Source organism: Moschus berezovskii, chromosome 3, assembly GCF_049115385.1.
Source record: "Moschus berezovskii isolate FMDL1 chromosome 3, NW_MosBer_1.0, whole genome shotgun sequence".
NCBI classification, from domain to species: domain Eukaryota; kingdom Metazoa; phylum Chordata; class Mammalia; order Artiodactyla; family Moschidae; genus Moschus; species Moschus berezovskii.
Genome location: NC_142462.1, coordinates 44,586,821 through 44,612,358, shown reverse-complemented (window position 1 = coordinate 44,612,358; position 25,538 = coordinate 44,586,821). Strand labels below are relative to the sequence as shown.

The following is a 25,538-nucleotide window of genomic DNA, read 5'->3' as shown; positions in this document are numbered from 1 at the left end:
AACAAAAAAGTATACTTCAAGAACGTATCTGTTCTCTGTAATGCTTCTGAATTTATATTCTAAAGGCAAGAAAAGTAAAAACAAATATTTATTACATAATCACTGAACCTTTTCAAGAGCTGGCAGAATCTACATAATTAAAAGAAACAAGTATGTGTATAGAGGGGACTTGTTTCTTATTGCATTTATAAGGTAAAGTCTATCTTATAAACACTTTCACCAATTGAATCAAATAAGATTAAAGAACAAAAAATTATAAAGTTATAAACTTCACAAGAAAGCAGAGATTCACCAAATCTAACTAAAACTTTCAAGTATCAAAATAATGCCCAGAAATTTCTCAGTTTGGATGGTTAGAATGTTAGGGGGTCACATCGAAGTTTGAATGTAACAAAATCCATTCACTCATTAATTCATTTGCTCACTCATTCATTCATCCCATGCTTACTGGTTTAATAACGTTTAGATTCTAAGCACTAAAGAGTTTTGAGGAGGTTCACAATCCTTCCTGTGCTTGGGTAACAAATGTAAATGCCCATTAGGGCCAGGTGGAGATGACCAACTAGCAGAGCTGAGTGTGAGTGGCAGGAACTGTGAACTATCATTAAGCAATGTGCCCTTATGTGAGGAATGGGGCAGCAATGTCTAAGCACCCACTGATTCTTTTCATGTCCATCCAATGGAAATCACAATTTACTATGTGAAACCAACTGGTTTTCAAATGTAGGCTCTTTAAAAGAAAACAAACAAGTAACACTGTGACAAACAAAGCACATCTGTGAGCTGAATCAGACATATGGCTGCCAGTTTATAACGTCTGACCAAACTAAAGAGACATGAATGCTTACTGGGCTACAGCCATGAGCAGCTGATTTGCCTGTAAGGAGTCCAGCCATTCAAGTACCACATTCATTCTCTGCTTCGCTGTAGCGTGAGAACTAATGGTTTAAAAGTAAATCACTTGGGAGAAAATTACAACAAATGAAACAACTGACATAGGATTAATTTCCAAAATATATAAGCAGCTCATACATCTCAATACCATAAAAACAAACAACCCAATCAAAAAGTGGGGAAAAAGACCTAAACAGATATTTCTCCAAAGAAGAGATACAGATGGCTAACAAACACAAGAAAAGACGCTCAACATCACTCATTATTAGAGAAATGCAAATCAAAACTACAATGAGATGTTGCAGTGGTCACACCAGTCAGAATGACCATCATCAAAAAGTCTACAAACAATAAATGCTGGAAAGGGTGTGGAGAAAAGGGAACCCTCTTGCACTGTCGGTGGGAACTTAAACATACAGCCACTATGGAAGAGAGTTGGGAGATTCCTTTAAAAGCTAGGAATAAAACCACCATATGACACAGAAATCTCAATTCTAGGCATATACCCTGAGGAAACCAAAATTGGAAAAGACATATGTATCCTATTGTTCATTGCAACACTATTTACAATAGCTAGAACATGGAAGCAACCTAGATGTCCATTGATAGATGAATGGATAAAGAAATTGTGGTACCTATACACAATGGACTATTACTCAGCCATAAAAAGGAACACATTTGAGTCAGTTCTGATGAGGTGGATGAACCTAGAGTCTATTATACAGAGTGAAGTGAGTCAGAAAGAGAAAGATAAATATCATACACTATTGGAAAAGACTCTGATGCTGGGAGGGATTGTGGGCAGGAGGAGAAGGGGATGACAGAGAATAAGATGGCTGGATGGCATCACCAACTCGATGGACATGAGGTTGAGTGAACTCCGGGAGTTGGTGATGGACAGGGAGGCCTGGCGTGCTGCGATTCATGGGGTCGCAAAGAGTCGGACACGACTGAGTGACTGAACTGAACTGAACACATATATATGAAATTTAGAAAAATGGTACTGAAGGATTTATTACAGGGCAGCAATGGAGAAATAGACATAGAGAACAGACTTACGGACCAAGGAGAGGGGAGAAGAGGGTGAGATGTATGGAAAGAGTAACATGGAAACTTACATTACCATATGTAAAATAGATAGCCAACAGGAATTTGCTGTATCGTTCAGGAACCCCATGTCCAAGTAGCAGCGGCTGCGTGGGTGCAGGAGGGCCGAGAGGAGCTACTCCACGTTCAAGGTCAGGAGGGGCAGCCGTGAGCAGATACCCCTCCTCCAAAGTAAGGAGCAGCAGCTGCATTTTGCTGGAGTAGCCGAGAAGAGATACCAAGTAAGATGGTAGGTATGGCAAGAGGGCATCAGAGGGCAGACACACTGAAATCATAATCACAGAAAACTAGTCGATCTGATCACACAGACCACAGCCTTGTCTAACTCAATGAAACTAAGCCATGCCATGTGGGGCCACCCAAGACAGGTGGGTCATGGTGGAGAGGTCTGACAGAATGTGGTCCACTGGAGAAGGGAATGGCAAACCACTTCAGTATTCTTGCCTTGAGAACCCCATGAACAGTATGAAAAGACAAAATGATAGGATACTGAAAGAGGAACTCCCCAGGTGGGTAGGTGCCCAGTATGCTACTGGACATCAGTGGAGAAATAACTCCAGAAAGAATGAAGGAATGGAGCCAAAGCAAAAACAATACCCAGTTGTGGATGTGACTGGTGATAGAAGCAAGGTCCAACGCTGTAAAGAGCAATATTGCATAGGAACCTGGAATGTTAGGTCCATGAATCAAGGCAAATTAGAAGGGGCCAAGCAGGAGATGGCAAGAGTGAACGTCGACATTCTAGGAATCAGTGAACTAAAATGGACTGGAATGGGTAAATTTAACTCAGATGACCATTATATCTACTACTGTGGGCAGGAATCCCTTAGAAGAAGTTGAGTAGCCATCATGGTCAACAAAAGAGTCTAAATGCAGTACTTGGATGCAATCTCAAAAATGACAGAATGAACTCTGTTCGTTTCCAAGGAAAACCATTCAATATTACAGTAATCCAAGCCTATGCCCCAACCAGTAATGCTGAAAAGGCCTAAGCTGAACGGTTCTATGAAGACCTACAAGACCTTTTAGAACTAACACCCAAAAAAGATGTCCTTTTCATTATAGGGGACTGGAATGCAAAAGTAGGAAGTCAAGAAACACCTGGAGTAACAGGTAAATTTGGCTTTGGAGCACGGAATGAAGCAGGGCAAAGGCTAATAGAGTTTTGTCAAGAGAACGCACTGGTCATAGCAAACACCCTCTTCCAACAACACAAGCAAAGACTCTACACATGGACATCACCAGATGGTCAATACCAAAATCAGACTGATTATATCCTTTACAGCCAAAGATGGAGAAGCTCTATACAATTAGCAAAAACAAGACTAGGAACTGACTGTGGCTCAGATCATGAACTCCTTATTGCCAAATTCAGACTTAAATTGAAGAAAGTAGGGAAATCCACTAGACCATTCAGATATGACCTAATACAAATCCCTTATGATTATACAGTGGAAGTGAGAAATAGATTTAAGGGACTAGATCTGACAGAGTGCCTGATGAACTAAGGACGGACGTTCATGACATTGTACAGGAGACAGGGATTAAGACCATCCCCATGTAAAAGAAAGGCAAAAAATCAAAATGGCTGTCTGGGGAGGCCTTAGCTGTGAAAAGAAGAGAAGTGAAAAGCAAAGGAGAAAAGGAAAGATATAAGCATCTGAATGCAGAGTTCCAAAGAATAGCAAGGAGAGATAAGAAAGCCTTCCTCAGCGATCAATGAAAAGAAATAGAGGAAAACAACAGAATGGGAAAGACTAGAGTTCTCTTCAAGAAAATTAGAGATAACAAGGGAATATTTCATGCAAAGATGGGCTCAAAAAAGGACAGAAATGGTATGGACCTAACAGAAGCAGAAAATATTAAGAGGTGGCAAGAATACACAGAAGAATTGTACAAAAAAGATATTCATGACCAAGATAATCACGATGACATGATCACTCAAGAGCCAGACAACTTGGAATGTGAAGTCAAGTGGGCCTTAGAAAGCATCACAACGAACAGAGCTAGTGGAGGTGACAGAATTCCAGTTGAGCTATTTCAAATCCTGAAAGATGATGCTGTGAAAGTGCTGCACTCAATATGCCAGCAAATTTGGAAAACTCAGCAGTGGCCACAGGACTGGAAAAGGTCAGTTTTCATTCCAATCCCAAAGAAAGGCAATGCCAACGAATGCTCAAACTACTGCACAATTGCACTTATCTCACACAGCTAGTAAAGTGATGCTCATAATTCTCCAAGCCAGGCTTCAGCAATACAGGAACCATGAACTTAGAGATGTCAAGCTGATTTAGAAAAGGCAGAGGAACCAGAGATCAAATTGCCAACATCCGCTGGATAATCGAAAAAGCAAGAGTGTTCCAGAAAAACATCTATTTCTGCTTCATCGACTATGCCAAGGCCTTTGACTGTGTGGATCAGAATAAACTGTGGAAAATTTTGAAAGAGATGGGAATACCAGACTACCTGACCTGCCTCTTGATAAACCTATATGCAGGTCAGGAAGCAACAGTTAGAACTGGATATGGAACAACAGACTGGTTCCGAACAGGAAAAGGAGTATGTCAAGGCTGTATATTGTCACCCTGCTTATTTAACTTATATGCACAGTATATCGTGAGGTACGCTGGGCTGGAAGAAGCAAAAACTGGAATCAAGATTGCTGGGAGAAATATCAATAACCTCAGATATGCAGATGACACCACCTTTATGGCAGAAAGTGAAGAGGAACTAAAAAGCCTCTTGATGAAAGTGAAAGAGAGTGAAAAACTTGGCTTGAAGCTCAACATTCAGAAAACGAAGATCATGGCATCTGGTCCCATCACTTCATGGGAAACAGATGGAGAAAGAGTGTCAGACTTTATTTTCTTGGGCTCCAAAATCACTGCAGATGCTGACTGTAGCCATGAAATTAAAAAAATGCTTACTCCTTGGAAGGAAAGTTATGACCAGCCTAGATAGCATATTAAAAAAGCAGAGACATTACTTTGCCAACCAAGGTCCGTATAGTCAAGGCTATGGTTTTTCCAGTGGTCATGTATGGATGTGAGAGTTGGATTGTGAAGAAAGTTGATCGCCGAAGAATTGATGCTTTTGAACTGTGGTGTTGGAGAAGACTCTTGAGAGTCCCTTGGACTGCAAGGAGATCCAACCAGTCCATTCTAAAGGAGATCAATCCTGGATGTTCATTGGAAGGACTAATGCTAAAGCTGAAACTGCAATACTTTGGCCACCTCATGTGAAGAGTTTACTCACTGGAAAAGACTCTGATGCTGGGAAGGATTGGGGGCAGGAGGAGAAGGGGATGACAGAGAATGAGATGGCTGGATGGCATCACCAACTCAATGGACATGAGTTTGAGTGAACTCCGGGAGTTGGTGATAGACAGGGAGGCCTGGTGTGCTGTAAAGAGCCAGACACGACTGAGTGACTGAACTGGACTAAACTGAACTCAGGAACCTCAAGCAGGGGCTTTGTATCAATATAGAGGGTGGGATGGGGCGGGAGATGGGAGAGGGGTTGAAAAGGTAGGGGATATATATATACCTGGCTGATTCATCTTGAGGTTTGACAGAAAACAACAAAATTCTATAAAGCAATTATCCTACAATAAAAAAATTAATTAAAAAGAAAAAAGTCAATCACTTAATTACATTAAGTGTAACGTATGCTATGACCATGCACCATTTAATTGAATGAGATAGAATTATTATGTCCAAATATATAAATAGGAATGTCTGTGAAATATTTTTGAGCAAAAATGAACAAAATTAGAAGTTCAAATAGAGTACATGTTTTGCTATCACACATATATACACATGTGTTTGGAAAAATTAACATCAAACTATTAAAAGAGTGGGATGCTACAAAAGAGGTGGGCAAAAGTTGGCACTGGAACACTCACTTTTGATTTTATTGACTTTTTCCATGTATTCTATGTATTGTGGGGAAAAAAATAGCCCACATGGGCAGAACTCACTGCTCCCTGAGTATCTGACCTGCTACTTCTTTAATTAGAGTCCATGCCTCTCCTGGTGCCTCATCCACAGGGACCATTAGAAAAGCAGCTCTGCAATACAGTTTCACTTGCTTTTCTCTGCACCTTCTCTTTGATCCCAGGCATGTGGTGCTAGAGCGTGGGGTTTCTCACTCACTGACTCACCTGCAGAGCATGCAGAAGCGTGAGCTGTAAGGGAAGTTTGTCAAGCAGTCTGGCTTTCCAAAAGTTTTCATATCATCATTCTTGGAAAAAAGATAGCCTAAGGAATCATGTTTTTCTTCCCAGCAAAAGATCATGTAAACAGCTTTCACTATCAAGGCTGACAGAAGAGAAAGACCCTGAAGGAACAATCCCTATACCCGAGACATTTTTAAATAACCTTCAGTTCAGTTCAGTCACTCAGTCGTGTCCGACTCTTTGCGACCCCATGAATCACAGCACGCCAGGCCTCCCTGTCCATCACCAACTCCCGGAGTTCACTCAAACTCATGTCCATTGAGTCAGTGATGCCATCCAGCCATTTCATTCTCTGTCGTCCCCTTCTCCTCCTGCCCCCAATCCTTCCCAGCATCAGAGTCTTTTCCAGAGAATCAACTCTTCGCATGAGGTGGCCAAAGTATTGGAGTTTCAGCTTTAGCATCAGTCCTTCCAATGAACACCCAGGATTGATCTCCTTTAGAATGGACTGGTTGGATCTCCTTGCAGTCCAAGGGACTCTCAAAAGTCTTCTCCAGCACCACAGTTCAAAAGCATCAATTTTTCAGTGGTCAGCTTTTTTTATAGTCCAACTCTCACATCCATACATGACCACTGGAAAAACCATAGCCTTGACTAGACGGACCTTTTTTGTTAAAGTAATGTCTCTGCTTTTTAATATACTACCTAGGTTGGTCATAACTTTCCTTCCAAGGAGTAAGCGTCTTTTAATTTCATGGCTGCAATCCGCATCCACAGTGATTTTGGAGCCCAAAAAAATAAAGTCCAACACCGTTTCCACTGTTTCCCCATCTAATTCCCATGAAGTGATGGGACCAGATGCCATGATCTTTACTAATTGGAAAAGACTCTGATGCTGGGAAGGATTGGGGGTAGGAGGAGAAGGGAACGACAGAGAATGAGATGGCTGGATGGCATCACCGACTCGATGGACATGAGTTTGAGTGAACTCCGGGAGTTGGTGATGGACAGGGAGGCCTGGCGTGCTGTGATTCATGGGGTTGCAAAGAGTCGGACATGACTGAGCAACTGAACTGAACTGATATTGATCTCAGTCGTGTAAAACGAACTATTAATAGCAGTCATGTAAACCTAATGGGTAACTTTTTCAACTTCTAGAAACTGTTAATAGCTTTGTTGGCTTTCCTGATGGAATTTTGATTCTGTACTATAGGCAGAAACTAAAATTTAAGCTGCTGTGTGTGTCAGTCACTCAGTAGTATCTGACTCTTTGTGACCCCATGGACTGGAGCCTGAAAGCTTCTCTGTTCATGGGGATTCTCCAGTCAAGAATACTGGAGTGGGTTGCCATACTCTCCTCGAGGGGACCTACCCAACCCAGGGATTGAACCCAAGTCTCCTGAATTGCAGGTGGATTCTTTATCAGCTGAGCTACCTGGGAAGCCCTTAATCTGCTAACAAACAACTATTAAGTACCTGTGAGGAAAATATATCTGATAAAATTGCATGTGCTCATAATATGATATTTAAATCTATTTTTGATACTTGAAGTATTGCTGCCTGAAAAGATATTTTAAATAATTATTGAAAAATAAAGGGTTCAAGCTCAAAAGGAACCATAAGATAATATTATAAAACATATGACTCTATAAAGGCAAGAAACTGTTATGTCTGGATAGTAATCTTTTCCTGGCACATCACAAAATATTTAACTAGGGAACACAAACAATTAGAAAAATATATAATTTCTAGTCTATGAAGTACAAATGTGGATTAACTTGATAAAAACAATCTCCAAATTATACAAGCAGCTCCTGCAGCTCAATTCCAGAAAAATAAATGACCCAATCAAAAAATGGGCCAAAGAACTAAACAGACATTTCTCCAAAGAAGACATAAAGATGGCTAACAAACACATGAAAAAATGCTCAACATCCCTCACAATCAGAGAGATGCAAATCAAAACCACAATGAGATACCATTTCACACCAGTCAGAATGGCTGCTATCCAAAAGTCTACATGCAATAAATGCTGGAGAGGATGTGGAGAGAAAGGAACCCTCTTACACTGTTGGTGGGAATGCAAACTAGTACAGCCACTATGGAGAACAGTGTGGAGATTCCTCAAAAAATTGGAAATAGAACTGCCATATGATCCAGCAATCGCACTCCTGGGCATACACACGGAGGAAACCAGAATTGAAAGAGACACGTGTACTCCAATGTTCATTGCAGCACTGTTTATAATAGCCAGGACATGGAAGCAACCTAGATGTCCATCTGCAGACGAATGGATAAGAAAGCTTTGGTACATATACACAATGGAGTATTATTCAGCCATTAAAAAGAATACATTTGAATCAGTTCTAATGAGGTGGATGAAACTGGAGCCTATTATACAGAGTGAAGTAAGCCAGAAAGAAAAACACCAATACAGTATACTAACACATATATATGGAATTTAGAAAAATGCAAATGATAACCCTGTATACGAGACAGCAAAAGAGACACAGATGTATAGAACAGTCTTTGGGACTCTATGCGAGAGGGTGAGGGTGGGATGATTTGGGAGAATGGCATTGAAACACGTATGTTGTCATATGTGAAACGAATCACTAGTTCAGGGTCAATGCATGTTATAGGATGCTCGGGGCTGGCATGCGGGGATGACCCAGAGGGAGGATAAAGGGAGGAGGGAGGTGGGAGGGGGGTTCAGGAGGGGGAACTTATGTAAACCCGGGGCAAATTCATATCAATGTATGGCAAAACCAACCAATATAATATTGTAAAATAATTTGCCTCCAATAAAAAATAAATTAACTACAAAAAATAAATAAATAAAAAATAAAAAAAATAAATAATAAATAAATCCACAAATAAGCTAAAAAAAAAAAAAAAAACAATACTTGAGACAGTTTCTAACATATTTTCAAAGAGACTTAGATTGGATGAGGTATATGTATAATTCTTGATTTTGAAGCTGACAGTATCCCAATTTGAATAGTTGAACTGCTACTTTCTGTACTAGATGAAACGTGTGTCAAACCATATACTGAAAATCAAAAAGCATGTTATTGTCTTGGTGCCAAACACATTTGCATAATGATTTTAGTCTGCAACTTTAAAAACTGACATAATAAACTTTAAATAAAAATACACTGAGAAAATTTATGCTATACTAATGAAATGCTAAAGCTGAAACTCCAATACTTTGGCCACCTCATGCGAAGAGTTGACTCACTGGAAAAGAGTCTGATGCTGGGAGGGATTGGGGGCAGGAGGAGAAGGGACGACAGAGAATGAGATGGCTGGATGGCATCACCGACTCGATGGACATGAGTTTGAGTGAACTCTGGGAGTTGGTGATGGACAGGGAGGCCTGGCGTGCTGTGATTCATGGGGTTGCAAAGAGTCGGACACGACTGAACGACTGAACTGAACTGAACTGAATGAAATATGAGCAAGAGAGTTTCAGAAAAACATCTACTTCTGCTTCATTGACTATGCCAAAGGCTTTTACTGTGTGGACCACAACAAACTGAAAAATTCTTAAAGAGATAGGAGTACCTGACCACCCGACCTGCCTCTTGAGAAATCTGTATGCATGTCAGGAAGCAACAGTTAGAACCCGATATGGAACAACAGACTGGTTCCAAATAGGGAAAGGAGTACATCAAGGCTGTATATTGTCACCCTGCTTATTTAACTTATATGCCGACTACACCATGAGAAATGTTGGACTGGATGAAGCACAAGCTGGAATCAAGATTGTCTGGAGAAATATCAATAACCTGAGATATGCAAATGACCCCACCCTTATGGCAGAAAGCGAAGAACTAAAAAATAAAAAGCCTCTTGATGAACGTGAAACAGGAGAGTAAAAAAGTTGGCTTAAAACTCAATACTCAGAAAACAAAGATCATGGCATCTGGTCCCACTACTTCATGGCAAATATGTGGCAAAACAGTGGAAACACTGACAGACTTTATTTTGGGGGACTCCAAAATCACTGCAAATGGTGACGGTAGCCATGAAATTAAGACACTTGCTCCTTTGAAGAAAAGCTATGACCAACCTAGACAGCGTATTCAAAAGCAGAGACATTGTTTTGCCAACAAAGGTCCATCTAGTCAAAGCTATGGTTTTTCCAGTAGTCATGTATGGACGTGAGAGTTGGACTATAAAAAAAGCTGACCACTGAAAAATTGATGCTTTTGAACTGCGGTGTTGGAGAAGACTCTTGAGATTCCCTTGAACTGCAAGGAGAAATCAGTCCTGAATATTAATTGGAAGGACCGATGTTGAAGCTCAAACTCCAATACTTTGGCTACCTGCTGTGAAGAACTGACTCATTTGAAAAGACCCTGATGCTGGGAAAGATTGAAGGCAGGAGGAGAAGGGAATGACAGAGGATAGGATGGTTTGATGGCATCACCAAATCAATAGACATGAGTTTGAGTAAACTCTGGGAATTGGTGATGGACAGAGAGGCCTGGCATGCTGCAGTCCATGGGGTTACAAAGAGCTGGACACGACTGAGTGACTGAACTTAGCTAAACTGAATGAAATACAGGGATCACAACTGTGTCATGGCAAAGGGGCCTACGTAACTCAGTGAAGCTATGAGGAATGCCATGCAGGGCCACCCAAAATGGATGGGCCACAGTCAAGAGCTCTGACAAAAAGCAGTCCACTGGAGGAGGGAATGGCAAACCATTCCAGTATTCTTGCCACAAGACCCCCATGAACGGTATGAAAAGGCAAAATATGTATAAGCTCCCTTCCAACCCCCGGCCAGAAGGTGTCCCATATGCTACTGGGGAAGAGTCGAGGGCAATTACTAATAGCTCTAGAGAGAATAAAGTGGCTGGGTCAAAGCAGAAATGATGCTCAGTTGTGGACGTGTCTGGTCGTGAAAGTAAAGTCCAGTGCTGTCTGGGAGAGGATGAAGGACAGGGAAGCCTGGCATGCTGCAGCCCATGGGGTTGCAAAGAATCAGACACTATTCAGCGGCTGAACAACAACAATGAAATACTACAGTTATTTTATCCAAATGCTAAAGCCCTGAGGACAGTCAAATTTTCCCATGTTTGGGCAGGCGACAATCTGGAGGTGGCCCACATATTCATTCCTTGGTCTTTTTAATTTTTACAAGGAGGAAAAGAAGTTTCTTTTAAGAGGAGAGTCATGTACAAGGTTTAGAAAAAAAAAAAAAAAGACTATTTCTCACCCTTTGCTATGTGCTTTTGCCTTGCTTACCAATAACATCCTCTTAAAACACTGAATATTCATTGGAAAGACTGATGCTGAAGTTGAAACTCCAATACTTTGGTCACCTGTTGTGAAGAGCTCACTCACTGAAAAAGACCCTGATGCTGGGAAAGATTGAAGGCCAGAGGAGAAGGGGACAACAGAGGATGAGATGGTTGGATGGCGTCACCGACTTGATGGACATGAGTTTGAGCAAGCTCTGGGAGTTGGTGATGGACAGGAAAGCCTGCGTGCTGCAGTCCATGTGGTCGCAAAGAGTCACGACTGAGCAACTGAACTGAAAACACTTGCACTGATACTATCTTCGTATTGTATGAAGATATGTAAGGAAGAATATGGTAGAGAGAAGACTAATGGTATCTAACATTCCCACTTCCTCTTACAGTTGGATGTTCAGTGTAACTACCACACCCTGGGTAGGGGCAAGAATTGCAAACTTGGTGGAAAAGCCCTCTCTAGATTATAGTATTTTATAAGGTGATGGTATAGTGATTCTCATGATTAGGTTATATTATATAACTCACTCTTCGCAAACTGGACAGAAAGATTCTCCTGCTGCCTTCAAAGGAGTACATTGCTATGATCTGACAGGGTCACATGGCAAAGAACTGCTGGTGGGCCTTTAGGAGCTGAGAGCAGCCTCTGAGTGACAGTCATAAAGAAAATGGAAACTCAATTCCTACAACTGCAAGGAACTAAATTCTGTCAACCACAAGCACGTGGGAAATGATCCTGAGTGCCAGAAAGAGGCAGCCAGGGCAATACCTTGATGTCAGTATTCAGAGGCTTGGAGCAGGGAAGCTAGTTAAGCAATGCCTTGCCTCCTTCTACCCCACAGAATCTGTGAGATAATAAATGTGTGCTGTTTGAAGCTGCAAAACCTTTGGTAATGTGTTTTGCAACACAAAAAAACTAATACAAATAGTAGAACGCAAATATCACTGTGATAAAGTCACTGTGTTCTAAGAGAAACATCGTCTGTTAAGTAACAAAAACAATCTTCATTCTGCCTCAGTTCAAGGCCTTTGCCAGTTCCTAGAAACCTATATATTTTAGCTGAACCTCTGGGATTCTTTTTGTCTGAACCTCTACATTCAACCCATAATTTCCATTTTCTTTGAAAGGTGAATAAAATTAGAGGTAGATAAAAACATATAGTATTTTGAAAGGTGCTCTTAGTGTCAACAGAAAAAACAAACCTAACTCCATATTGGATCTATTCCTTTAATTCTAACCTTTGTGCTCTGTTACTTGTGCTTAGCTATGCTAGCTCTGCACTGTTCTAAAAGAATGTTTCCTATAGCTTGAAATACATAGGACAGCCTACTCTGTACTCTCAGGGTTCTGACCTTTAAAAGAAGAGTCCATTCATACAGAGAGAAAAAGTTGTAGGACAGAGAATAGCATTTGCTTTATTGGAGGTTTATAGGAACATGTGACCAGACCTACATGGATAGCTGCAACAACAAAAGATTCCAGCACCAGGAAGTTTGTGACAACCACCCCTTTTAGGATAAAAGAAGCCCAAATTTAACTTGGGTAAGATGGTTCCTTGGGACACTATCTTCTTGTTTTGCTGGTTTTCCAAATAAAGTTACCATTCTTTGCCTCGACAACTTGTCTCTCCATTTGTTGGCCCATCATGCAGCAAGCATAAGAGATTGAAACCAATATCACTAGATTTTTGAGAGGATAGCAGCAGAGGCATACGTTTTATTCTCTGTAAATTCTCCCAGGAAAACAGATGGATCAAGCAGAAATGCCAAAACAACACCTACAGCAAAGTGACTATGAAGACATCTTCATGAGCTCCCAAGTTACAAGCAGGTGTGGATGAGCTATAGCAAGCTATAAAACACACAGGGTGTTAATATCTTACAGGAGGAAGCAGAGAGAAGCAATCAGATTTTGTCAAATGTGATAAGACCTCTCATATCTCCAGTAAGTAGTGTAGTATAGCATCATTTTAGAATGGCAGCTGAACCTGAGAGGAATTCTTGCTGATTAAATCTGTGGGTGATTTCAAGGGGCCTGTGGGAAGAATAGAGACCTTGAATCCCCAAACTTAAGTAGCCCACTTCCCTTCCAAGTAGAAACTGCTAACAGTAGAATGTAACTTGTCCAAGAAAGTGATAAAGAAGGTGAAGGGAAAGCAATATCCAGACAGAAGAGGAAGAGAGAACAGTCAGAAGAATATCTGTATCTATATCTGTTAGGTAGATAGAATAGGGAAAAGGAGTCCAAAATGGTGGTGGCTAAAAGACAAGGAAGAGAAAAACCCTCAAAAATAGAACAGAGGAAGGTCAAAGGAAGTCCAAGGACCAGAGTGAGGACTGCAGGTAGAACAGCACTCCTGACTAAGCTCAATTTGCATAGGGCAGGCCCAGGGGGAAGAAAACATAAAAGGAGGAGCCAAGCGCTCTCCTGCTCTCTCTCTCCTGTGGGCGTGCACTCTTTCTCTCTCTCTCTACATCCACCCCCGCAACGCGTGTTGATGTGCTCCTCCACTCTCTTCTCTTCTTTGAGGAGGGATTCTCCTGCTATCTTCTAAATAAAATAGAGCTGTAACACTGATTTGTCTAAGAGCTATGACACGGTTTGTTCAAGACCTGAGAGCTGTGACTCGCCGAGGGCTTTAATGTCCGTCGCCCCAAATCATTGTTGTGACAAGACAAGAACCAAGGAACATACACTTGCCTGACATATCCATGTTCACATCTATATTCTATATCTATATCCATATCTATATCTTTATCTCCATATTTTTCAACATTTGACAAAACAGAATGGTGAGTTCTAAAAGGTGAGGCTAGACATACATCTATTCTGGTCCATATTTTCTTTTTAAAAATTCAGGAAAACTAATTTTATATAAAAATGAGCACTAAAAAATGATCCCACCTGAATCCAGTATGTTACTATAGAACAGTAAGAAACAGAAAAACATCATCATAGAAAGCTTGTTAAAAAGACACACCACAAGATAGATATGAGAATCAAACATAATATTTCAATACAAGCTGAAATAAAGAAAAGATACAAGAAATAAAATAAAACATAAATCAAAATTAGAAAAGAAAAAAAAATGAAGTGAAAGAATTCAGGAAGGACTCTGAAATGAAGACTAACCTAGAAGAGGCATAAGTGAAAAAAACAAAACCAAGAATTCATGAGGAAGAAAAAGAGTGAAAATAAAATTAAAAAATAAAAAGAAATTATTTGATTTTGGTGTCCTTTACACAGGGGCATTCAATTTGTGAAAACAATCTAGCAATACATTCACATTCTGTGTACTTCTTAAATTTATATTACATTTCAGTAAAAAAAAAAATAGAAATACTGAAATGAAAAAAGATAAACGTAATTCAAGAGAAAGTTCGTTTCTACTCTTTATGCCAGAAAACCACGATTTACATCCAAATTTTATTGGAATTCCATTCATAAATGTCTCTAAAGGCTTTCTAGATACAATGACACAGAATCTTTGAGACTTCAAACAATGGTGATCACTTCCTCATTTCTGTTATCTCACTCCCCTATTTTCCTCCTAACCTTCCTAGTTAGCTTCTCAATAGATTCCTTTGTTTTCCTTCCTCCATTAGTCTTTCAAATATTGATGTTTCTGAGTACTATATTCAGTTATTTTCTCTTTTTACTCAAATTCTCTTCCTAACCAATGATATCATACCTAAAGAGCTCGGATTTCACACATATATAGGCTGTTAATACTCAACTCTGCATTTCTACTTTGGGTTTCTCTCTTGAAAAATAGCCCTTTATCAGTTCAGTTGAGTTCAGTCACTCAGCCGTGTCCGACTCTTTGCGACCCCATGAACTGCAGCACGCCAGACCTCCCTGTCCATCACCAACTCCCGGAGTTCACTCAAACTCATGTCCATTGAGTCGGTGATGCCATCCAACCTACTCATCCTCTTTCATCCCCCTCTCTTCCTGCCTTCAATCTTTCCCAGTGTCAGGGTCTTTTCAAATGAGTCAGCTCTTCACACCAGGTGACCAAAGTATTGGAGTTTCAGCTTCAACATCAGTCCTTCCAATGAACACCCAGGACTGGTCTCCTTTAGGATGGACTGGCTAGACCTCCTTGCAGTCCAAGGGACTCTCAAGAGTCTTCTCCAACACCACAGTTCAAAAGTATCAATTCTTCGGTGCTCAACTTTCTTTATGGTCCAACTCTCATATCCATACATGGCTACTGGAAAAACCATAGCCTTGACTAGATGCCTTTGTTGGCAAAGTAATGTCTCTGCTTTTTAATAAGCTCAGAGGTCTCAAACAGACCGTGTACACACCAGGACCCACGCACCTAACAGAGACTGAGACAGACTGTGTTTGAGCGTCTCCTGTGGAGGTACGGGTAGGCAGTGGTCTGCCACAGGGACAGGGGCTCTGGGTGCAGCAGACTTGGGTATAGCATAAGTCCTCTTGGAGGAGGTTGCCATTAACCCCACTACAGAGATGCCAGAACTTACATAGGACTGGGAAATAGACACTTGGAGGACACAACAGAACGTTGTGCACCATGATCCAGGAGAAAGGAACAGTGACCCCACAGGAGACTTGCCAGTAGGTGTCCAGAAGTCTCTGGCGAAGGCATGGGTCGGTGGTGGCCTGCTGCAGGGCTGGGGGCACAGATTGTAGCAGTACATGCCTGGGTTCTTTTGAGGGAGGTCACCATTATCTTCATTCAGTTCAGTTCAGTTCAGTCTCTCAGGCGTGTCCGAATCTTTGTGACCCCATGAACCACAGCACGCCAGGCCTCCCTGTCAATCACGAACTCCCGGAGTTCACTCAAACTCATGTCCATCGAGTCGGTGATGCCATCCAGCCATCTCATTCTCTGTCATCCCCGTCTCCTCCCACCCCTAATCCCTCCTAGCATCAGACTCTTCTTCAGTGAGTCAACTCGTCACATGAGGTGGCCAAAGTATTGGAGTTTCAGCTTTAGCATCAGTCCTTCCAATGAACACCCAGGATTGATCTCCTTCAGAATGGACTGGTTGGATCTCCTTGCAGTCCAAGGGACTCTCAAGAGTCTTCTCCAGCACCACAATTCAAAAGCTTCAATTCTTCAACGATCAGCTTTCTTCACAGTCCAACTCTCACATCCATACATGACCACGGGAAACACCATAGCCTTGACTAGACGGACCTTGGTTGGCAAAGTAATGTCTCTGCTTTTTAATATGCTCTCTAGGTTGGTCATAACTTTCCTTCCAAGGAGTAGTAAGCATCTTTTAATTTCATGGCTGCAATCAGCATCTGCAGTGATTTTGGAGCCCAAAAAATAAAGTCCAACACTGTTTCCACTGTTTCCCCATCTATTTCCCATGAAGTGATGGGACCAGATGGCATGATCTTTGTTTTCTGAATGTTGAGCTTCAAGCCAAATTTTTCACTCTCCTCTTTCACTTTCATCAAGAGGCCTTTGAGTTCCTCTTCACTTTCTGCCAAAGGGTGGTGTCATCTGCATATCTGAGGTTATTGATATTTCTCCTGGCAATCTTGATTCCAGCTTGTGCTTCTTCCAGCCCAGCGTTCCTCATGATGTACTCTGCATATAAGTAAATAAGCAAGGTGACAATATACGCCTTGACGTACTCCTTTTCCTATTTGGAACCAGTCTGTTGTTCCATGTCCAGTTCTGACTGTTGCTTCCTGACCTGCATACAGGTTTCTCAAGAGGCAGGTCAGGTGGTTTGGTATTCCCATCTCTTTCAGAATGTTCCACAGTTTATTGTGATCCACACAGTCAAAGGCTTTGGCATAGTCAATGAAGCAGAAATAGATGTTTTTCTGGAACTCTCTTGCTTTCTCCCTCCACCATAGTTTTCCCCCCAGGTAAATAGCAGGGAGGGAACACAGCTCCACCCATCAACAGAAAATTGGATTAAAGATTTACTGAGCATGGCCCCACACATCAGAACAAGACCCAGTATCCCCCTCAGTCAGTCTCTCCCATCAGGAAGCTTTCATAAGCCTCTTATCCTTCTCCATCAAAGGGCACACAGACTGAAAACCACCATTACAGAAAACTAACCAATCTAATCACATGGACCACAGCCTTGTCTAACTCAATGAAACTATGAACCATGCTTGTGTAGGGCCACCCAAGACGGAGGGGTCATGGTGGAGAGTTCTGACAGAATGTGGTCCACTAGAGAAGGGAATCGGAGAAGGCAATGGCAAGCCACTCCAGTACTCTTGCCTAGAAAATCCCATGGATGGAGGAGCCTGGTAGGCTGCAGTCCGTGGGGTTGCTAAGGGTCGGACACGACTGAGCGACTTCACTTTCACTTTTCACTTTCACACATTGGAGAAGGAAATGGCAACCCACTCCAGTGTTCTTGCCTGGAGAATCCCAGGGAAGGGGGAGCCTGGTGGGCTTCCATCTATGGGGTCACACAGAATCGGACACGACTGAAGTGACTCAGCAGCAGCAGCAGAGAAGGGAATGGCAAACCACTTCAGTATTCCTGCCTTGAAAACCCCATTAACAGTATGAAAAGGCAAAAGATAAGACACTGAAAGATGAACTCCCCAGGTCAATAGGTGCCCAATATGCTACTGGAGATCAGTGGAGAAACAACTCCAGAAAGAATGAAGAGATGGAACCAAAGCAAAAACACCACCCGGTTGTGGATGTGACTGGTAGTGAAAGCAAGGTCCGATGTTGCAAAGAGAATTACTGCATAGGAACCTGGAATGTTAGGTCCATGAATCAAGACAAAATTGAATGTGATCAAACAGGGGATGGCAAGAATGAACATCGACATTTTAGGAATCAGCAAACTAAAATGGACTGGAATGAATGAATTTAACTCAGATGACCATTATATCTATTACTGTGGGAAAGAATGCCCTAGAAGAAATGGAGTAGCCATCATAGTCAACAAGAGAGTCTGAAACGCAGTACTTGGATGCAGTCTCAAGAACGACAAAATGATCTCTGTTCGTTGCTGAGGCAAATCATTCGGTATCATGGTAATCCAAGTCTATGCCCCAACCAGTAATGCTGAAGAAGCTGAAGTTGAACGGTTCTATGAAGACCTACAAGATCTTCTAGAATTAACACCCAAAAAAGATGTCATTTTCATTATAGGGGACTGGAATGCAAAAGTAGGAAGTCAAGAAACACCTGGAGTAACAGGCAAATTTGGCCTTGGAGTACAGAATGAAGCAGGGCAAAGGCTAATACAGCCCTTTATATCCAACTGTTAATGAGATCTCTCAGTGATTAGCAGACAGTACCTCTCCTTTCAAACTTGCTCTTTATCCAACCCTTCTTATCTCCAAGAAGGAAAATGATCACATTCTCTTGTTCAATAAATATGCCTCCTTATCTACTATCGGAAGATAACCCTTCTTTCAATATTCTAATTTTTGTTGTCGTTTTTAATTGTATTGAAGTACAGTTGATTTTGTACATTGAAGTACAATGTTTTGATTCAATTTGCTATACATTAAACATTTTTCCATTGTGGTTTGTCACACGACATTAAATATAGTTCCCTCTGCTATACAGCACAAGCTTGTTGTTTATCCATTCTATATATATATAATAGTTTCAGTTCAGTTCAGTTCAGTCACTCAGTCGTGTCCGACTCTTTGTGACCCCGTGAATCACAGCACGCCAGGTCTCCCTGTCCATCGCCAACTCCTGGAGTTCACTCAAACTCATGTCCATCAAGTCAGTGATGCCATCCAGACATCTCATTCTCTGTCGTCCCGTTCTCCTTCTGCCCCCAATCCTTCCCAGCATCAGAGTCTTTTCCAGTGAGTCAACTCGTTGCATGAGGTGACCAAAGTATTGGAGTTTCAGCTTTAGCATCAGTTCTTCCAATGAATACCCAGGATTGATCTCCTTTAGAATGGACTGGTTGGATCTCCTTGCAGTCCAAGGGACTCTCAAGAGTCTTCTCCAGCACCACAGTTCAAAAGCATCAATTCTTCGGCAATCAGCTTTCTTCACAGTCCAACTCTCACATCCATACATGACCACGGGGAAAACCATAACCTTGACTAGGCGGACCTTGGTTGGCAAAGTAATGTCTCTGCTTTTTAATATACTATCTAGGTTGGTCATAACTTTCCTTCCAAGGAGTAAGCGTCTTTTAATTTCATGGCTGCAATCAGCATCCGCAGTGATTTTGGAGCCCAAAAAAATAAAGTCTGACACTGTTTCCACTGTTTTCCCATCTATTTACCATGAAGTGATGGGACCAGATGCCATGATCTTTGTTTCTGAATGTTGAGCTTCAAGCCAACCTTTTCACTCTCCTCTTTCACTTTCATCAAGAGGCTTTTGAGTTCCTCTTCACTTTCTGCCATAAGGGTGGTGTCATCTGCATATCTGAGGTTATTGATATTTCTCCCAGCAATTTTGATTCCAGCTTGTGCTTCTTCCAGCCCAGCGTTCCTCATCTGCTAATTCCAAATCCCAATCTTCCCTCTGCCCTCCACCCAAGCCAGCAACCACAACTCTGATCTCTATGTTTGATCAACATTCCAGTTTTATATCCTTCTCTGTATTTCTTTTCCTTAACAATTCTATTTCTGGATTAAATTGGCAATATTACTGCCTTTATTTTATCACTATTTAGTGACTTCACCTGCATTCTAATTACTCATCCCTTTACCAAAACTGCCCTCTCTGTAGCACTGATGATGCTGTCTATTATTTTGTTCCTTTTACAAATGATTTTAATTGCACTAAACTGATTTGCCTTATACTGCTCTGCTCAGTCTGCTCATTAATATTCCCTAAACATTCTGTCATATTGAAAAATGCCATTTTCCAAGTTAAATACCTGGATAAAGTGGACTGCAGAGAAGGGAGGTGAGAGAAGAAAAGAAGAGAATAGGGGAGACAGACAAAGAAAATCCTTCAGGGATTCTTAACTTCCTAGGGTTCAACAACTCAACCTATTCTGACAACACGCTATCCTAGCTCCAGGATCAATATTTTAAATAACTATACATGGAAATAAAATAGTTATAATTGAGAAACATTGAGTATTTTTTTATGTTCTCTAGCTTCTAAATTCTCTCTTGCTATTAGACTTTGTTTTTCTTCCCAATCATCAAGAAATAAAATTGGAATTGCTTTCTGATTCCTTTTTGTCAGCAACATCTGATAAAATGTTAAGTTATATAAACTCCTGCTGAGTGTCTTCTCACATCAGCCCCACACTTCCTTTCCTTTGCTATTGTAACACTCAAACATCCTCGTGATCTCTCGCGAAGACTCTTACAGCAGTTCCCTTCAATTTCTCTCTGCCTTTCATCCCGCTCCACTTGAATCAACCCTAAATATTACCAGTGACATGTCAAACACTTAGCTTAAACTGCTTACCGTCTTTATGCTGTTTCTAGAAATAACTACAGAATGCCACTGTCTAGCATTAAAATTCTCCACCAACTCCCCAGCTTTATCTTCTGTTGTTTCCCAACCAACTGAACTAATGTCTATGAACCTATTCCCTATGTGTTATCTTTGCGTTCTTCAAACATTTTTCTTGCCTATAACAATTTGTAATTTTCACTCCCTTATATGAAATTTTATCAAGCCTCCAAATAGAGTTTTGGGAATAAATCTCTCACTGCCCTTATTATCATCTGCCACAATTCCTTTTTGAAACATACATATTTTTTTTTAAAAATAGGTTTTTAATCAGACCTAGTATTTAGATGGAGAAGGCAATGGCACCCCACTCCAGTACTCTTGCCTGGAAAATCCCATGGACGGAGGAACCTGGTGGGCTGCAGTACATGGGGTCTCTAAGAGTCGGACACAACTGAGCGACTTCACTTTCACTTTTCACTTTCATGCTTTGGAGAAGGAAATAGCAACCAACTCCAGTGTTCTTGCCTGGAGAATCCCAGGGACGGGGGAGCCTGGTGGGCTGCCGTCTATGGGGTCGCACAGAGTCGGACATGACTGAAGCGACTTAGCAGCAGCAGCAGCAATATTTAGATAATTATATGAGAAAAATATTCAACATTATGCATATGAAGGTGAATTACATGGAGTTTCACTTCTTCTAATGACACAGTTTGTACTGAACTAATTTCCACAAATAATGTTGACTAAGTAAGTAAAAAAAAAAACATTATTTGAAGGCAATGGAAATCACTTCAGAGCACACAAAGATGAGAGTTTTTCATTCAAGAAACTCTCCCTCCCAATTAACGTGGGGAGGAATGGATAGAACTCAAGCAGAAAGCTGGAGACCTTCTAGCTTGGAAAGACACAGGACAGAGATTTAAGGTATCAGATCAACTTAAAAGTGGAAAGGTATATCCAGAAACTGAAGGAGGTGCCTTGAAATATGTGAATATACTCTCCTCCAAGACCTTAGCTGACATCTGAACTACATATGGAAGCAGACCATGAAAGCAGTGGCTGGAAACTTGAAAGCTATGTGTGGTTGTTGATGACTGCAAAGCAGTTTTGAATGGGAAACCAGCCAAGTAAACTGCTAGAACAAAAATCTTCAAAGGAAACAGAATTCAGAATCAAGAATTAAAGTATATAATCTATTTTATAATGTACAGTTCAGTTCAGTTCAGTCACTCAGTCGTGTCCGACTCTGCGCGACACCATGAATCACAGCATGCCAGGCCTCCCTGTCCATCACCAACTCCCGGAGTTCACTCAAACTCATGTCCACAGAGTCGGTGATGCCATCCAGCCATCTCATTCTCCGTCGTCCCCTTCTCCTCCTGCCCCCAACCTTTCCCAGCATCAGAGTCTTTTCCAGTGAGTCAACTCGTCGCATGAGGTGGCCAAAGTATTGCAGTTTCAGCTTTAGCATCAGTCCCTCCAATGAACACCCAGGATTGACCTCCTTTAGAATGGACTGGTTGGATCTCCTTGCAGTATAAGGGACTCTCAGTACAAAATAAAAATTACTATACGTGCAAAAAAAAGAAAACAATTCACAGTCAAGAGAAAAACCAGTCAATGCAGTTCAGTTCAGTTCAGTCGCTCAGTTTTGTCTGCCTCTCTGCGACCTAATTAACTGCAACATGTCAGGCCTCCTTGTCCATCACCAACTCCCGGAGCATACCCAAACTCACATCCATTGAGTCAGTGATGCCATCCAGCCATCTCATCCTCTGTTGTCCCCTTCTCCTCCTGCCCTCAATCTTTCCCAGCATCAGAGTCTTTTCAAATGAATCAATGCAAAGAAACCTTAAAGTAACTCAGATGTTAAAATTAGCACACAGGGATTTGAAAACTGTTGTTAAAATATGTTAAAAAGTTTAAAAGAAAGAGTCATAATAAATAAAAATATGGGGGGGGAGCACTAAGTCCAGAAATGGAAAATATATAAAGTGGAAGTTCTAGAACTGAAAAGTACACTATTTATATGAACCATTAACAGGGTGGTCTTAAGAGCATATTGGTGATGCTGGAAGAAAGTGTTGAAACTTGAAAATAAATGTAAAGTATTTATCCACTTTGAAAAACAGAGGTAAAAAAGATTAAATAAGAATGAACAGAATCTCAGCAATCTGTAGGACAAGGCCCCAGAGTGAATCTATCTATCTCTATCTATTTATATTCATCTTTTCATAAGTCCCCGAAGAGGAGTGAAGGAATGAGGAAGAGGTATTATTTGGAAAAATGATCGCCAAAAATTTGGTGCAAAATATAAACTCTGTATCCAAAAAAACCTTAGTATCCCACGAAATAAAAATATCAATTTTTTATCAAGTATCCCAAGTTATCTCTGCCTAAGTTCTCCCATTTTATCACTCGCATTGTTACTCTAAAATAATTTAGTAAATACACTGTGATGTGTTTGTATATGCTATTTAACTTTAATCTACAACTAGAGGTGGTTTGTTAACATTTAAAATATGTTAATCAAAAATCCTGACTATAAAGATGCTTACCAGCTGAAGTGCCCCAATCAGGGGCACTTTCTAGAAGCACTTAGGAGTTAGCACTTCAGATACTGCTAATGATGTGTGCACCTGAGTGTTAACTAGTATCAGGAATATCAGAAATAATTTTTCAGGAATATCAGTGAAATGAATGTTGTTATTCATACATAGTAGCTGAAAATACAGTCACTGCTGCCTTTTCATAAATGTCCAAGAGTCAAGGGGTTAGCAGATGTAAATTATTACATATAGAATGGATAAACAACAAGGTCCTACTGTATGGCACAGGGAACTATATTCAATATCCTGTGATAAATCATATGGAAAAGAGTATTTTAAAAAAAGGGTGTCTATATGTATATAACTGAGTCACTGTGCCATATAGCGGAGACTGGCGTAACACTGTAAATGAATTAGAATTTTTAAAAAGACAGAGAGTCTAGCTACTTAACTACAGATCATCCAGAGCTCTGTTTTATCTGTGTCTCATCTTTATGTAGGATTCTGCCTTCTGATTACAAGCAAAAGTAACAGATCCTGACATCGGAACATTGTTTAGTATGTTTCACAGTGAAACTGATTCTGAAGTGCTTGCTGCTACTAAGTCACTTCAGTCGTGTCCGACTCTGTGTGACCCCATAGACGGAAGCCCACCAGGCTCCCCCATCCCTGGGATTCTCTAGGCAAGAACACTGGAGTAGGTTGCCATTTCCTTCTCCAATGTGTGAAAGTGAAAAGTGAAAGTGAAAAGTGAAAGTGAAGTCGCTCAGTCATGTCCGACCCTTAGCGACCCCACGGACTGCAGCCTAGCAGGCTCCTCCATCCATGGGATTTTCCAGGCAAGAGTACTGGAGTGGCTTGCCATTGCCTTCTCCCTGAAGTGTTTGACATGTGCCTAAATACCCAGACTGCTGAAACCGGTTATATGACTGATCATCAAGCCTGCTACTTTATATATGCATGTAGCAGGAGTCAGTTGGGATTTGCTTAAATAATACCATATCACCTAGTGGTGGGATCTTAGGGGAAGACATGGATAGCTCTCATCAACTCAGTTTGCAATCTGTCCCCCACCTCAACTCCACCTCCCCTACCTCAGCTGGCCAAGAAAAGGAGTTATTATAGGATCAACAAGCCTGTGCATGTCTTTTAAAAGATACTGTATGTAGTAATTTTGTTTAGATAAATTTATTTACACATACACATGTGTGTGTGTATATATATATATATGTTCATATATATATATATAAATACATTCATTCTACTCTGGTGCTTATACCAATACAAATCATATAAGAACACAATAGAGAACACAGTTTGATAGTAAGAAATATTTTTAAGTGGACAAATTAAGCAAATGAAATTCTTCAGTGAAAGAATGCATAAAGAATTAAATGGTTCACAGATTTATAACTGACAAGAAATCTTTTTGCCTCTCACTCAAGCAAATTAATTCAGAAGATCACAAATGCTCTTCTCTTTTATCCGAAGAAATGCCATAACCTTTCTTTTAAAACATGGTTATTTTAAGCATTACTTTTGATAATTCATTCAGGGCAATGAATGAAACTGTCATACCTCCAAATGGTATCCAACTCGGATGAAGGCACAGAGTGGCTCAAAAGCTCCTGTCCCACAGGTCAGTAGATGTGTTCTGTTATAGTGATGCAAAACCCGAACATAATTTGCACATTCATTCTAAAACCGGGAGAAAAAGAAGGAATTGGTTAGTGTAACGAAAATGTTTAGCTTTTTTTTTTGACTGTTGTTTTTCCTAACCATAGACGTCTCATGTATAAGCCTCCTTTGGTTAGGGAAGGCAAAGGGGCAGATGAAAAGAGGACAATTACCTGCAGAAGAGTCGGGGGAGATGGATATAGGGAGCTGTCAATTACAGTCAATAATGGGAGTGCATCATTATAAGGTATCCTAGTACACAATAGAGGTTTTTTTAAAAAAGCATTGGTCGGAAGTGTATTCAAGTGTAGATTTTCAAGGCAATGTTTCACTAGGTAATGAAATTATTATCAATACTGTTATTTTTTTAAGTACATATAAATCAACATAAAGTCAGAAGACCAATCAGTAGAAGTAGTTTCATTACCCTCAAGGAAACATATGCAGACTTCAGGGCACAAAGAGTTCTGATGTTTGGAAAAGTAAGTCCTGTATTTTC

The 25,538-nt window shown here is 40.8% G+C and overlaps 1 protein-coding gene across 1 annotated transcript in view; it reads right to left on the bottom strand.

The window, feature by feature from the left end:
• The window catches only part of SEMA3E (semaphorin 3E), a 305,001-nt gene that overhangs the window by 97,300 nt on the left and 182,163 nt on the right, over window positions 1–25,538 (bottom strand). The window contains exon 4 of the mRNA XM_055420631.2: window positions 24,941–25,060. Coding sequence (XP_055276606.1) covers window positions 24,941–25,060 — 120 coding nt within the window. The remainder of the gene's footprint in view (window positions 1–24,940; window positions 25,061–25,538) is intronic.